The sequence below is a fragment of the Sinohyriopsis cumingii genome, chromosome 18, assembly GCF_028554795.1.
Source record: "Sinohyriopsis cumingii isolate HCF-2022 chromosome 18, ASM2855479v2, whole genome shotgun sequence".
In the NCBI taxonomy this organism is placed as follows: domain Eukaryota; kingdom Metazoa; phylum Mollusca; class Bivalvia; order Unionida; family Unionidae; genus Sinohyriopsis; species Sinohyriopsis cumingii.
Window position 1 is genome coordinate 84,754,414 of NC_142978.1, and position 14,745 is coordinate 84,769,158.

At 34.0% G+C, this 14,745-nt stretch overlaps 1 protein-coding gene across 1 annotated transcript in view; it reads left to right on the forward strand.

The window, feature by feature from the left end:
• The window catches only part of LOC149777195 (A-kinase anchor protein 10, mitochondrial-like), an 85,330-nt gene extending 70,829 nt beyond the window's left edge, over nucleotides 1-14,501 (forward strand). The window contains exons 12-15 of the mRNA XM_089941897.1: nucleotides 296-384; nucleotides 1,876-1,907; nucleotides 4,880-5,031; nucleotides 6,061-14,501. Coding sequence (XP_089798023.1) covers nucleotides 296-384; nucleotides 1,876-1,907; nucleotides 4,880-4,993 — 235 coding nt within the window. The 3' untranslated portion in view covers nucleotides 4,994-5,031; nucleotides 6,061-14,501. The remainder of the gene's footprint in view (nucleotides 1-295; nucleotides 385-1,875; nucleotides 1,908-4,879; nucleotides 5,032-6,060) is intronic.
• Nucleotides 14,502-14,745: the final 244 nt, after the last annotated feature.

Here is a 14,745-nt window from a genome sequence, read left to right on the forward strand (position 1 = left end):
ATAATAATTATTAATGACTGCTAAAGACTAAAATAACATGCATGCGGTAAGTATCATTTTGTATTGATTTTCCATCTCTTGTGTCAGTATGTGTATCGTTTCAGCTAAAGTATCGATGAATTGTTTCACATCTAGGCTTTTGTTATTAAATATATACAGTAAGAAGGATCTAATGTGTTACATTTCTGTACAAGTGTTGGTGTCACAAATGAGTATTTGAAACAGGTTTTTAGTTCACACAAAAATGTGAAATATCATAATTTTCTAATAAGTGGGTATTTCTGTTCAATTTCAGATTAATGTCTGTTGGAAAAGTTGATTCACTGGGACAGTTTATGTCTGAATTTGACCCAGGACCAGATCTAGATAAAAAGAAAAGCAGTGGTAAGGCATTGATTTTTTTTGGTTTGTTTTACTCATTTTTATATCAAATACCAGTTTCTGGTTTGTAATCATCCATACATTATAAAGGGAATGCTTGCCATATAATTCCAATTTGTAAGGTAACATGGGAAAATATTTACAAAAAAGGTTGCCCTACATTTTGGTTGAAAATTAGGTAACAAATAATAAAATTCCAGTTAACTTTTATATGAAAAGTATATACTTTGTGATAAAACTTTAATTTATCTGTGAATATTATTGGAAAGCTGACATTATTACCTTAGTAAGGGTTGTCACAATAGTAATTGTGTGGTTTTCAAAGTAGTTAGATGTAAAATCTATTTTCTATTTCTTTTCAAAATGGCTGAACTGATTTTGTTAAAAAAATTATAGGAATGTTCCCAAAGACTTGTTTAACGGAAGTTTTGTCCAGGGTGGTTTCCATAGCAACCAGGTGTAAAAATCTAGTTTTTATTTCTTCCCCACAAAACTGTCAAGTCTGTTGTGATCAGACTTAATAGGAATGTTTCTCAGGAAATGCTTAACCAAAATTGTGTTTAAGTTGGCGTCTTGTGCAGCGTTGAGGCTTGTATAACAACCAGGCATAAAAACTAATTGGTGATGTGACATCCAAAGGACTACATGTAAATAAATTAGAAAAACCGTTGAATTGCTTCACCTTGTAAACTACCTTCCAGTTTGGACAAAACATGAAAAGAAGCATCCAGAAACCGACAGAAAATAAATTCAGATGGCCTTTTTGTAATCAACTCTTTAGGCCCCTACTGCAAAGGAAAGATTACCTAGAAATGTTGCTTATCATCCTATGAGTGCAACTAACTTTAGAAATGTACTAGACTGGACACTAAATTCTGGGCAAAAATAGGGACACATTTAACGTTAGAAATGTACAAGACTGAACACTAAATTTTAGGCAAAAATAAGGACACATTTAACTGTAGAAATGTACTAGACTGGACACTAAATTCTGGGCAAAAGCAGGGACACATTTAACTTTAGAAATGTACTAGACTGGACACTAAATTTAACATTCCTCAACAGATACTTCATTTCAGTAAACAACTGTCGCATCTGATGGCCTTTTTGAGATTGCTAAGTTTGGCAGATGAGCAACATCAGAAATTCCTGGGCTTGTTATTATATGTTGTAGACTTTTTCAGCACATGCATGGACATTGAAATGTATTAATCGCTTCTTTTGAAATATTGACTTCAGAGACAGTGATGTGTTGCAGTTAATACAGTTTTTGCTGTACAATGCATTTGTATAGGAAAACCAACAAAGGGCCATCAAAGCAGTTTGGAAGAAACTTTGTATATATTGCTCAGAAGATTTTATTCATGAGATTTTATCTTTGCATAAATTTCATCAAAAGTAAACTTTGCCGCTCCTTTGAGTTGTGATTTTTAGCAGTTATTAGTAACAGGAAATAGTCTTTCCTTTCTTTATTTCATTGCTTATTTATTTCAGGTTTTTTTAAGAAAGGCAAAAATAAGGAAAAAGTAAGTGCTAATACTGTATCTTTTGATTCAATTGGAAAATAATGCACATTTAATAATATTTCATTCTTTAAACTTTTTTATTTCGATTACATGTATTTCTTTGGAAGTGGGAGTGATGTGACACAAACTGCAGTGAACATATTCCACATCCTGCCAGAAACTTCAGTGACACTCACTCATTGCTTGACAGTATTGCATGTTTTTTATTTAAGGCATTGTGCCTTTCTTGTTAGATGTTTGTTTAAAGAGAGAGGTTTCTGCATCATACATCTTTTCTAAGGACAAAAGCATGTATTCTAGCTAAGGGCTGAAAATGGTATTTGCCTCCTTTCAAATTAGGTTTTTATATGCCTGCATTAACATAGGGCATGCCATGCTATGATGTCCAATTGTCTGTCCATCTATTGGTGTGTTCATCCATCTGCTGCTTTTTTATTTCGGGGCCCTGGGTCTCTGTGGGATATAAGGCCCTGGGTCTCTGTGGTATAAGGCCATGGGTCTCTGTGTGGTATAAGGCCCTGGGTGTCTGTGTGGTATAAAGCCCTGGGTCTCTGTGGTATAATGCCCTGGGTGTCTGTGGTATAAGGCCCTGCATGTCTGTGTGGTATAAGACCCTGGGTGTCTGTGTGGTATAATACCCTGGGTGTCTGTGTGGTACAAGGCCCTGGGTCTCTTTGTAGTACAAGGCCCTGGGTCTCTGTGTGGTATAAGGCCCTGGGTCTCTGTGGTATAAGGCCCTGGGTCTCTGTGTAGCATAAGGCCCTGGGTGTCTCTGTGGTATAAGGCCCTGGGTCTCTGTGGTATAAGGCCCCAGGTCTGTGTGTGGTATAAGGCTTTCACTTTTACAGATCACTCATATTTCACCTTAGTCTGTGTGGGTTCAAATACTGGGCTTATCCCACAAAGAAGGCTTACCATCAGCTTCACGTGGGTCAATGGTTCTTCCCAGGGTTTCCTGGGTTCTTATTTCACAAGATATACTGGCCACCATGTATAGCTTCACATGCACTGAAAATGGCATTAAGCCCACAACAACAACAACAACATTTTGATTTCAGCAAAATAACTTGTTCTACACCATGTGTACCAAACTTAATAGATGACTTACACTTGGGATAAGGGAAGTAACATTTCGATTTGGGAATCAGAGATAAAATGTCACGGTCACAGTGAGTCAGAGATAAAAAAAATAGTTTCCACAAAATAACTTTGGTTATAGACCCCTATATTGCTGATCTGACTTTGTGGGTGGCTTGCTTTTGAGGTGAGGTTCCACTCTTAAATTATTACTTACGTATGAAAATCGTATAAGCTAAAGTTGTTTGCATTTGTGACAAGCATATTGGAGGCATTGTTGAATTACCTCTACACTACTTTCATGTACCTGTGACTGACATTTCTTTTTATGAAACAACACATGGCCAAAAGCAGACAGCTGATCTAAATGGCTGCTGTTGTTTTTGTTGTTGTTGTTTTAGGGTTTAATGCCATTTTTCAGCACACAATAGGCTATACATGGCGGCCAGTATTAATGGTGGAGGAAGAACCAGGGAAAACCCTGGAAGGAACCACTGACCCACAAGAAGCTACTGGCAAGTTTTCTCACTTACCCAAATTAGCCGAATCTGAGACTCAAACCCACACAGACAGAGGTGAGATGGCAGTGATCTGTAATGGAGAGTGCTTTAGACCACTCGACTACTTGGGGCCCACCAAATGGCTGCTCCTTTGTATTTAAGGAATGAACTTAAAATAGTTCTATGTACACTAACTTGAACAGCTATTAAAATGAATTTTGCCTGAGTAGATAATACTAACTTCTGAAAGTACAATAAATGAATTATAATAAAATATGAAGAAAAGAAAAAAAAGAACCAGTAAGTTTTGTTTAATTTACCTCTGAAGTCCAGGAAGTGATAATGAGCAAGTTGAGCTCTCAATCTATTTACTCTCTGACCCAATTTACACCCAAGAATCATATACCAAAGTAAAGGGAATGAAAAGTTTTGTTAACAATACCTAACATTTTTAAATAACCATAATAGCCAGTGAAGAAAACCTGTGAAATGTACCAAACTTTTGAGGAGAAAAATCATTGATTTTAGTATTTAAATGTCAGATGCCAAAGTCATTGACTCACATTAGAAAAAATGGTTTATGCACATTAAACATTGGACTGCATACTCTGACCAAACTTTGTGGATTGTTGCACTTTGAGCAAGAAAGGAATTTAATAAATTTGGTTTCAAAAGGTCCAAGGTCAAGGTCACATACACGAAGAGAAGAAGCATTTGTAAAATAACTGTCATCACAAACCATTTATTGGAACCAAACTTTTAGGTTCTCTTGCAGTTATGGGATGGATATAAGCTGTAGATGATAGTATAGTTAGCTAAGAGATCAAGGTCACAGTGACCCCTCAAAAAGAAAAGATGTCTACTTTTTCACATGTTTAGCACCAGCTTCTTTCAGCAAGCTCCATAAATGGTGTGCTTTCTGAGTAAGGAAGGAACCTGTTCTGTGTTAAACGAACAAAGTCACTGTCAGTGCTTGATGTTTCCAGTGTCTGGCATGTCCTGCATACAGAAGTATTAATTACAGGGCAGGGATATGATGTTTACAGTCCTGCTGTTACTTCTAGCAAACGTTTGGATTCATTTGACTTTTTTAATTATGTTACTTTGGAAGTTTCTGAAGACAAAAAATTACATCTGGTTAAATTTTGATGCTACACTGATCATTGTCATTAAAAATTCAGCAAAGTTATTGTTTTTTTAAAAAGTTAATCAGGTATGATTTGCTTAATGTATATATTAATCTGTTAACGAAGACACATAATTGATTTATTTTATTATTGATTGGATCCAGTATATTTTCCTGGAACGATATCAACAAGTACCTGTAATGTATTTATGTATGTGTCTACACATTATTGTCCTTGCATAGATCTAGTGTTTTTTTTTTTCCAACAGGAAGAGGAAGAGATGGCACGTAAAGTGGCAGAGATGATTATCAAGGATGTGACATCAGTCACTCAGGCAATAGGGTCAATGAAGAAAGGCCAGAATGATTCAGCTAAGCTGTGATACACATTGGCATTTGTTATGTATTCTTGATTTATATGGTAAGTGTTATTATCTTACCTCAATAGTAAATAGTGAGTATAACTTTGAAATAGTAGTGTATTAGTGGTAGTAATGTTAACCTTAATTTTGTATTTTCATATACAGCTGTGACAGTGGTAGGGTATATAGTGTTACCACGGTTTGTCTTTCTGTCCATTATACCTTCATTACATTTTGTGTTCAGCTCATTTTAGGCACTGTGGTGGGACATCCTTGTCCCATGAATACATTTCTTGTTGAAAAGACTCAAAAAGTCCATACATCAAACATAAATTTGTGAAGTCTTCTGAAATCATGAAATTGGAATCGTTGGACTGAAAAATATTTGAATACACATTTTTCAACCGGTGTCTTGGAAAGGGTTTGGTTGTAAGTAAATTTTAGAACTAATATAAAAACTGTATAGACCCAGATCTGCCATTGCATAATGAGCCAGCTTTCAGACTGTGTTGTTGGCAGTTTGACCTGAATTATAAGCATGGATGTATGGTACATTTATCCAGATCTTGGAGTTATTTCCTGACATTGTCTCAGACAAAGTCCAGTGATCTTCTATCCTGTGGTTCAGGTACAAGAACAAAGGCCATGACAAAGAATTTAACACTGCATGAAAAGTGTATTTAGAACATGCTGCTAACTTAAACATAAGAAAATAATTGTTTGCTACCAAATTTAGCATGTTGTACTTTCTCAACAATATCAGAATTGGTTTCAGCATTCAGAAGGTAAAAAGAAGAAATAATGTTATCATGGTTTCATAGAAATTTTTTTCTGCCAGTAGAGCTCCATTCCCTTCAAGGGACTCATTATTCTTGTTTCTATTAACAGATGATTATAAGTTTTGTATGATTTATCAGACTCGTAATTATGAATGTGCATGGATCAGCTATCTGCAACATTTGAAATGGAAAGCCCTATAGTCCACTTTAACTAATCATATTTTTACAAGAAAGCCTCCGGATCCATCTCTAGCTTTGTTTTTGGTTTTATTAAACTTTTTAAACAACTGCTTATTCTTTTTTTTTCAGGAGAACTTTTATTGCACGAGAGAAGTTAGTGCAGCATTTTGCCTTCAAGTTGCCCTGGTATTGCTTTTATCTTGTCTATGAGGAGGAGAAAAAAAACTGTGCAACTTACTTAGGCCGTAATTGTATATGACTGTACATCATTGTAATCAGTCATCAACCTACTTAGGCCGTAATTGTATATGACTGTACATCATTGTAATCAGTCATCCAGAGCTTTGCCATTGTTATGGGAAAGTAAACTTTCATGGCATTTAAAAATATTTTAATTTTATTTCTAAATTTGATGTACTTATTATCAGCAACTGAATGAAGTTGGAGGAGGATGTAGAATTGGGTTCTGTCAGTCCTTTTGTCATTTTTTCCATCAGTCCTTTCGTCAGTCCTTCCATCAGTCCTTTTGTCAGTCCTTCCATCAGTCCTTTTGTCAGTCCTTCCATCAGTCCTTCCATTAGTCCATCTGTCAGTCTTTCCATTAGTCTGTCTGTCAGTCCTTCAGTCACACTGCCTTTTCTGGAGGAATTCCAAAATGATTCCAGATGTGTTTGAAACTGGTTACACATTAATAAAATAGTGGTCTAGATGTGTCTAAAACTTTGTACACATAATAGAATAGTGGTCCAGATGTGTCTGAAACTTGGTACACATATTAGACTAGTGGTCCGGATATGTTTATAACTTGGTACAGATATTAGAATAGTGGTCCAGGTGTCTTAAACTTGGTTCACATAATAGAATAGTGGTAAAGATGTGTCTTGTGCTATTCACAATTCTTCAGTTTGAATATTTACTTTTATTTTTGTCTCTCCAGGGCAGAACTCAAACCCAATGATACCTCTATGAAACTTGGTACACATGTTATCCTGGTGTTTTAATGTCTTTTTTCCATCTATCCATCCATCTTTCCATTCAAACATCCTGATTCACACTTTTTGCATCGGAGCATAACTCCAGATCTGTTAAGATTACTCGCTTATAAGTCATGTCAAACTGCTAACAACACAAACACAGATCCTGATCTGCCATAGCATAATGCCTCTGCAGATCAAGCTCTGTTGTTTGTTCTTCTAATTACTCCAGACAAACTGCACTTGGCACTGGCACATGTGCATCTTTGCAGTTTGTTTTATAAGTGAGTATATACAGTACTAATGGTCGTTTCCTATTCACAGTTATTAATGTATGGATCTGTAAAAAAAATTCCTAAAATTAAAATAGGTTGTAATGGAAACAATAGTAGAAATTTACAAAAAAGGTCATGGTTAGGGCCATAGACTATGATTTAAATTTACAGTTGACTGGCATTGTCAAATTACCAACAATTAACGGGAGATTAAGTCTGACAAGAAAAGTGGTAACAAGATCAAATTATACAACATTTTAATGACATTTGTTTGGAAATTAACATTTATGGCGCATATCAGTAATTTCAAGTACATATTATGTACATATAAACCCTTGAGAGGTCATAACTTTATCTTAATTCCAAAAGCTTTAATATAGTCCAAGACATACATATAAGAAAAAAATCCATTGCGTTAATGACTTGTTTTACCAAAGTAAAACATTGCTTGATAGGTAAAATCTGAAACTAAATTGGGAAAATGAAGCATAATTGGCAGTTTAAAATTTAAATCCACTGGTGTAATTTAAAAACATATCAACTATAGTTCACTTAGCCTCACATTATTGTTTGACAAGAGTAAATAATTGTGAATTGAATCCTTATTGTGTTGTTTCAGTGTGCTTGTAATCAAAATGGGATAACTTTTCAAATGAAATACATCCCATAATATGATTAAATTTTGCTAATTGAAGTTTGTCAGCAGTTAAAAAATTACATATGTATCTTCCTCATCGAGTAAGGAACAGTGTAAACCCATAATGCACTAATCATGGCCTACTCATCAAGTAAGGAACAGAGTAAACCACACTATCCTTGGCCTGCTCATCAAGTAAGGAGCAGTGTAAACCCATAATGCACTAGTCTCTGTCTGATCGTCAACTAAGGAACAGTGTAAACCCATAATACAGTAATCTTGGCCTACTCATCAAGTAAGGAACAGTGTAAACCCATAATGCACTATCCTTGGCCTGCTCATCAAGTAAGGAACAGTGTAAACCCATAATGCACTATCCTTGGCCTGCTCATCAAGTAAGGAACAGTGTAAACCACACTAGTCTTGGCCTGTTCATCAAGTAAGGAGCAGTGTAAACCCATAATGTACTAGTCTCTGCCTGATCATCAAATAAGGAATAATGTAAGCCCATAATGCAGTCTAGTCTTGGCCATCTAATCAAATAAGGAACAGTGTAAAGCCTTATTGCACTAGTCTCTGCCTGCTCATCAAATAAGGAGCAGTGTAAACCTATAATGCACAAATCTTGGTCTGATCATGAAATAAGGAACAGTGTAAACCCTTCAACTCTCCCTGCTCATCAAATAAGAAACCTTGTAAACCCATAATGTCTTGGCCTGCTCAGACCGTATCTGCATATAGATCTTGGAGAAGTCAGTCTGGGGGAAGATACAGTAAAAACTGTGCCTGCTTGCAGATTGTTTATCAAGTGAATACATTTCGATTCCATCCCATGAGCATTTGTTCACATCGAGATTATGAGGTCATAATGTGTATGGTATCAAAAATGACACTACACAAACATAATAAGAAATTGTCGTACAGTATTCTTCCTGACTCATACCATTGTTACTTTTGTTTATTTTAAATGTGATATGGCGTGCTTGTTTTTCATTCATAATCTATTGGCCTTTGTTTGTACTCAGAGCACTGTCTTGGGGCATCATTTTCATTTTGCTTCATTTTTCCCCCATGTACTGGTTTGATTTCCCATTGCATAATGATGAAAGCCAAAGGGGACAGGAGGAGCCTGGCAAATAATGCACCACCTGATTAGGGTCAGCCTTATACAGAACAGATCTGGGTCTATGTTGATTGTATGCAGTTGGGACTGTGCAGTATTTATAGGTTACTACATTTGTATGGGAAAATATAAACAATTTTTGTGGATGGAAATACTGCACAACCTTAGGAGTGCAGTATATCCTTCCTACAAAACAAATTCATATGTTCCCATACAAATGCAGTAACCTTTTTGTTATATGCTCATTTTCTTTATCCACCTAAGGCTTAATTATATAAACAAAAATACACTACAAGAAACAAAGTAACTGAATGTATGCTGTATTCCAAAATAAATGCACAAGTGCAGATTCATCATTACACATCAACATTATTAATGCGCACATAACTCCGCCCAGATAAATTTGAACTTAGTCACATGCTTGACATAACTTTTGAAAGAAAATGGCATTTTGGTCTACTTGAAATTTAGAGTCATATTGTGAATGAATGCACATAGCAACAACTTTTCCATTTGATCTGGAATGAATAGATTTTGGTATTTTTGTTGATTCTATGAAATTTTGTGATTATGGACGGGATTTATCTGTGCCAATTCTACATGAAGTACATCAGATTTCAGTAGTGTGTTGAAATCTGCAAGTGTGTTTTTGTTCTGTCATTGAATGTTTAGAATCATAATGTGGGAAAATATGAAGTCTTTCAATTGCAATTATCAAAAAGATGCTATGGAATATAATGCTTATTTCATTTTGAGTGCAGTAAGGAGGATGTAATCGCATTTGGAATATAGTTGAAATAAAAGTACAATTTAATAATGTGTAATCAAGCTTGAGAACCCATGGCATGGCTCATGTAATTCAGATTTGCAGAACTAAGAAAGTACATTTTAAGGACATTCAGGCTTTAAAACTACAAGTATATTTTTTGCTATTCTTATTACCAGCTAAAGGAGACAGTTTATGCCTTGTCACTTGCATGTTACTTACTGGTTCTACCAGTTTTTCCAAGGTGCAAATTAAAGAGAAAACAGACAACAATCAACAGGAAGTAGGATCTACATTTGAGTAATGAGAAGGACCCACTGGTAGCACCCCCTGATGTTTCTGAAGCCGTATTTGCATTCAAGAAAGGGCTGTTAGAAAGCCAGAAACCCTTCAAAGCCCTTGAAGATTATGGAGCTGAAAGATATCGACTTTGTAAAAAAAAAAAAAAAAGAATGATTAAGTCTCAAATGACAGTCACGAAATACTTAAAGTAGGCAGTACACATATTCTGAGTGAATATTGCTTATTCTATTTGGATTAGTACTTACTGCGAACAGATGCATTTTCTTCTTCAGACATCATTCGATTTTAAACAGATTTACACCCATGTATTTTTGTTGTTTCTGATGTTCTTTGTTTTAGGATTGTTAAGAAAATGCTGCACATGTTGTGACATCGTTCTGTTGATCTTCATCACGTTTAACTGGTGTTTTGAACTGATTAAATATTTTATTGACAAAAATGACTTGACATTATTCTGGGCACTGTCTAGATGATCATTGATTTAATTGCAAAATATGTGCAGAAGTGATAAATATGTATTTGTGAGGTCTTAATGAAAAAATAATTGTAAGCATTTAACATCAGGGTGCATTGGTCTCGAGTGCAACCTGAATTTAATCATTGGTTTTATTTGTTTGCAGGTTGTTCTGTTTTTTCATCAATTAAAATCACTTTAAACTTGATGACAAATGCAGCTGTTGATAGAAATTTTAATTGGAAAGAATATTTATGAAAATAAGGAGTTTACATCATTGTTTTATTTTTACTTCTTTGATCAGATTTATCATATGTACAACAATATGGGTTTAAAGAAAACAACCTGAAGCATGGTAGTATAGATTTACTTCTCAAAACATTATTATTAGTATCAATTAAATGTATAACTATCATACAGAGAAAGAAAAAAATCCTAATTGACATGAACTAACAGTATTACTGTACGTTGTGCTGGTGTTGTATTTACCCCCCCCCCACACACATACATACATACATACAAGTACACTTCATAATATAATTTTGATCATTTTTGCTATACCACTGTTTGGCATATTAGGTGATCAGCAGTTCTGCACCCTGATTACCACATTATAACAGGAAAAAGCTGTACAATTTTGAAAGATTGATTCATGATACGTATGTCAACTATTGTGAATTTATTATTGTTTATGGAATACCATATTTTGTGAATTTGGTGATAGTTACAAACCACGCATTTAAAGACCTTACAGGCAGTAAATCGACTGTGAAAACAGTGGGACTATTTCCCAAATCCACAAATTTGTTTACTAATAGATATGTCATTTCTAGTAAAACAACAAAAATTGATGCAATAGAAAGGAATTTTACAGGTAAGTCCGACAGGTCCGAATGAAGTACTGACAACTTCTGTACTGGCTTGCCAGCTTATTAAAGCTGGTACTTGTGTAAATGTGTTTACATGTGTGTATAATAGTTCCGAAAAGGGTAACTTATTATTTTAGTTAAGAAATTATATTTTTGTTAACTTTGTGCAAAATAATTCATATGAACATGCTGATTTTAGTTTATAATTCTTATTGTTTGTGTCATAAATGATCTCAAAGAAGGATTTTTTAAGTGAAACTTCAAACGGTTTTCATCAGTAAATCTCTAGTACTGTACTATTCCATCAAGTGGTGGAAGATTTATCATCCTTTTTGTTTCTGCTATCATGTTTTGTTCATTTGATTTGGCTTTTATTATCCAAAGTGCATCTGTAAATTTAAACCCATAATCACTGTTGCACCTTGAAGACAAGATTGCAAGTTTTTCACAATATTTTGTATGTGACACCCAAGTCTTGACTCCTGTACATGCTTTTTCATCTTGGAAAGAAAATAAATCCACCTACTATTTTTCTTTAGTGAACATGTATATGTTCCCTCTAGGAATGGCCAAAGTCACTAATAGCTACTATTATAGCATATTTTGAGGCTGGATTAATGACACAAGAGACTAAATTTATGGAGTGAAACACTTGCAGAGATACATAATTAGGCATTTAATCAATAAAGTTTTGGTTTTGAAAAGAAAAAAATATTTCAGAAAACATGGGAATTATTATAACAAATATCTATTTGATGAGTGAAAATTAAAGTTAAATGAAAGCAAGATCCAAAATGGAAAATTGCATAATGGAGCTCATGTCAGGTGAAGATGTTCCAGCATGTTTTTTTTGTATTTTGATAAAACCTTTATAACAAAATTAAATTGTTCAAGGAGAAGATGATAGTGCAGTGTGGACAACAATAATAAAGTTGCTGAACTGTCAAATCAGAACTTGTCTTTTGTACCACTACTTGTACATTAAGTGCTATAAAATATTTTTCTTTGTTCCATTGAAATTTTATGCATTCCCTATCTTTAGATGATGGGGACACTATGTCCCCAGCCCATGGGAACTTGAGTGTAACACTGGGAATCTAGCACTATGTCCTCAGTTGTTTGGATCCTAGGTACACATAAAGAATCTAGCACTTGTTTTGGAAGTAAGATTTCATCCTATCAGTGAAAGTTTGAAAGATGAAGTAAGATGTTTGTCATGGAACTTGGGGCTAGTTTCTTGTGTGTATGAGCCAGACTCCAAAGCAAACAAAAGCATTCAGGTTTATGAGCTATGTATTTTGGCTGTGTGACTTTACACAAGCACTGCAGAAAACTATGCATTGTAATTAACTATCACTGATAACATACTAGGTTATCATAACTACATAAACGTATAAATAATTAATCATCTGCCTTTAAGACAAGCAATTTAATTTTATAATTTTTTGAAAACTTTACTAAAAATTTAAAAATTCTAAAACATTTTTATTTAATTTTGAATTTACTCCCTAAATATTTATTTGTAAAGTTGAGGTTACTCATCGTTAACATCGTAGACCACTATGCTTTGAATTGATGACCTCTGTAGTATGTACACACTTGTGAATGTGCTGTCATATACTTTTATTAGAGTTTATTTCAAAATAGTGTTGAAATGTTTTTGACTTTGTACATTTCTGGTGAAGTTTTAGAATTTAAAAAAAATGTCTTAAGTGGCAGTTGAGTCAATATTTTAACCTATTTTTAATTACAGTTTTGTAATTTAGATACTTCTATCAGTTAAAATTAACTACAGTTTATAGTTTCTGCTTTGCTCGGTTGAAGTCATTTGGCCAAAATACATGCTCTAATTACCAAAAATAGCACATAAACCTTACAGAGGGTGTGACCACTAATATAATTTCACAGTTAACCATGAAAAAAAACGTGTGCAGTTTCTCATTGGGGAAAACTTGTTTATATCAGTTAGGTAAATTTGTGGAAAGCACAGTGTTATAATACGATAAGACTGCAGACCTCTTTGTTTCACTATAAGAGTTACTGGAACTGACAGTGAACATTTTAGTGTTTAAAACGATACAAGTTATTAGCCAGAGATTTTATAAATGGAGATATTTTGAGTTTGACTCATTACATTGTTTATAGTAGATTTTATGGAACCACCAAATAGGTTGCTTTTTTCCCCTCCAAAATATACTTAAATTACTGTTTATTGTCCATGAAGAGAATTATATTTGGAGTGTCATCTTAATTGATTATAATTTGATAACAAATGAGATGTTACATTCCAGTTATTGCAGTGTTTGTGGGCACTTTGTTTTATCAAGAACCATTCAAGTCATATTTTTAACAAAGGGTAATTACTCATCTTTTTGAAGCATCTGTTGTTTTTAATAAACCATGTAAATATTCTTATGAAGTTAAAAAAAAACTGTATGTGGGATAGAACCGGGCAAAATAAGCCAGTACCATATATACTTGCTTATAAGTCTGACCCATCTGCAAACTGCACAGACCCAGCTGTTGTTGAATAATGCTCTTGCAGATCATGGTCTTGGCAATTTGTTAGGAGTAATCAATGGAACAGACAAAATGTACAAGTGTTTTAGATGGCAGATCAGGGTCTATACTTTTTGTGGTTGGATTAAACTTATACAGAAGTATATACAATATTTGTATTGTGTATAAACAGACACTATCTATTCATGATACACAAGTCTCTCCTAACTGTGTCAAAACAGTGTATCATGATAAATTTGCATGTTATATATTGGCAGAAATTGTTGACCAGTTGACCTCACCAGAAGACAAATTTATGGAGAAAAAAACCTGTAAATTTCCGAGAAATATATAGTGTGATTAATTGATGACATAATTTGCACAATATCATTAATTCTTGCCTTGGATGTTGATTATTGTTGTGTTACACAGGTAGTAGTTGGAAATATTACATGCCATATAAACTAAAAGATTGTTGGTTGAAATTTGTACTGTTTTTGGTGTTATTATAAATTTTACATATATATTTTGTTACATTCATCCATAGATAAGGATTTTCCTTGACTTTGGTCTGGCTATGGTAAAGTGCTGGAAACATTTTGAAGCAAAGTTTGTTATGCAAATTTAAAAAATCAAAATAGATGACAAATAAACAAAATACTGATCAGAAGTTCCATTTTATTACTTTATTTCAATATTTATAAAAATTTAACATACATAGTTTGAGAATTATTTGCATGTACCAATCACAAATATTGGGGGAAATACAAACTTGTATGTCTGTCTGCCCATTCCTTTATGTCATTTGATGTTGGCAGTATAACATTTATTGTATGGTGGTCAAACTTTATAAGTAACTTTACAAAGGATTTATCATTATTTGAAGGGTTATTTTGCACAATCATGAAAAGGGA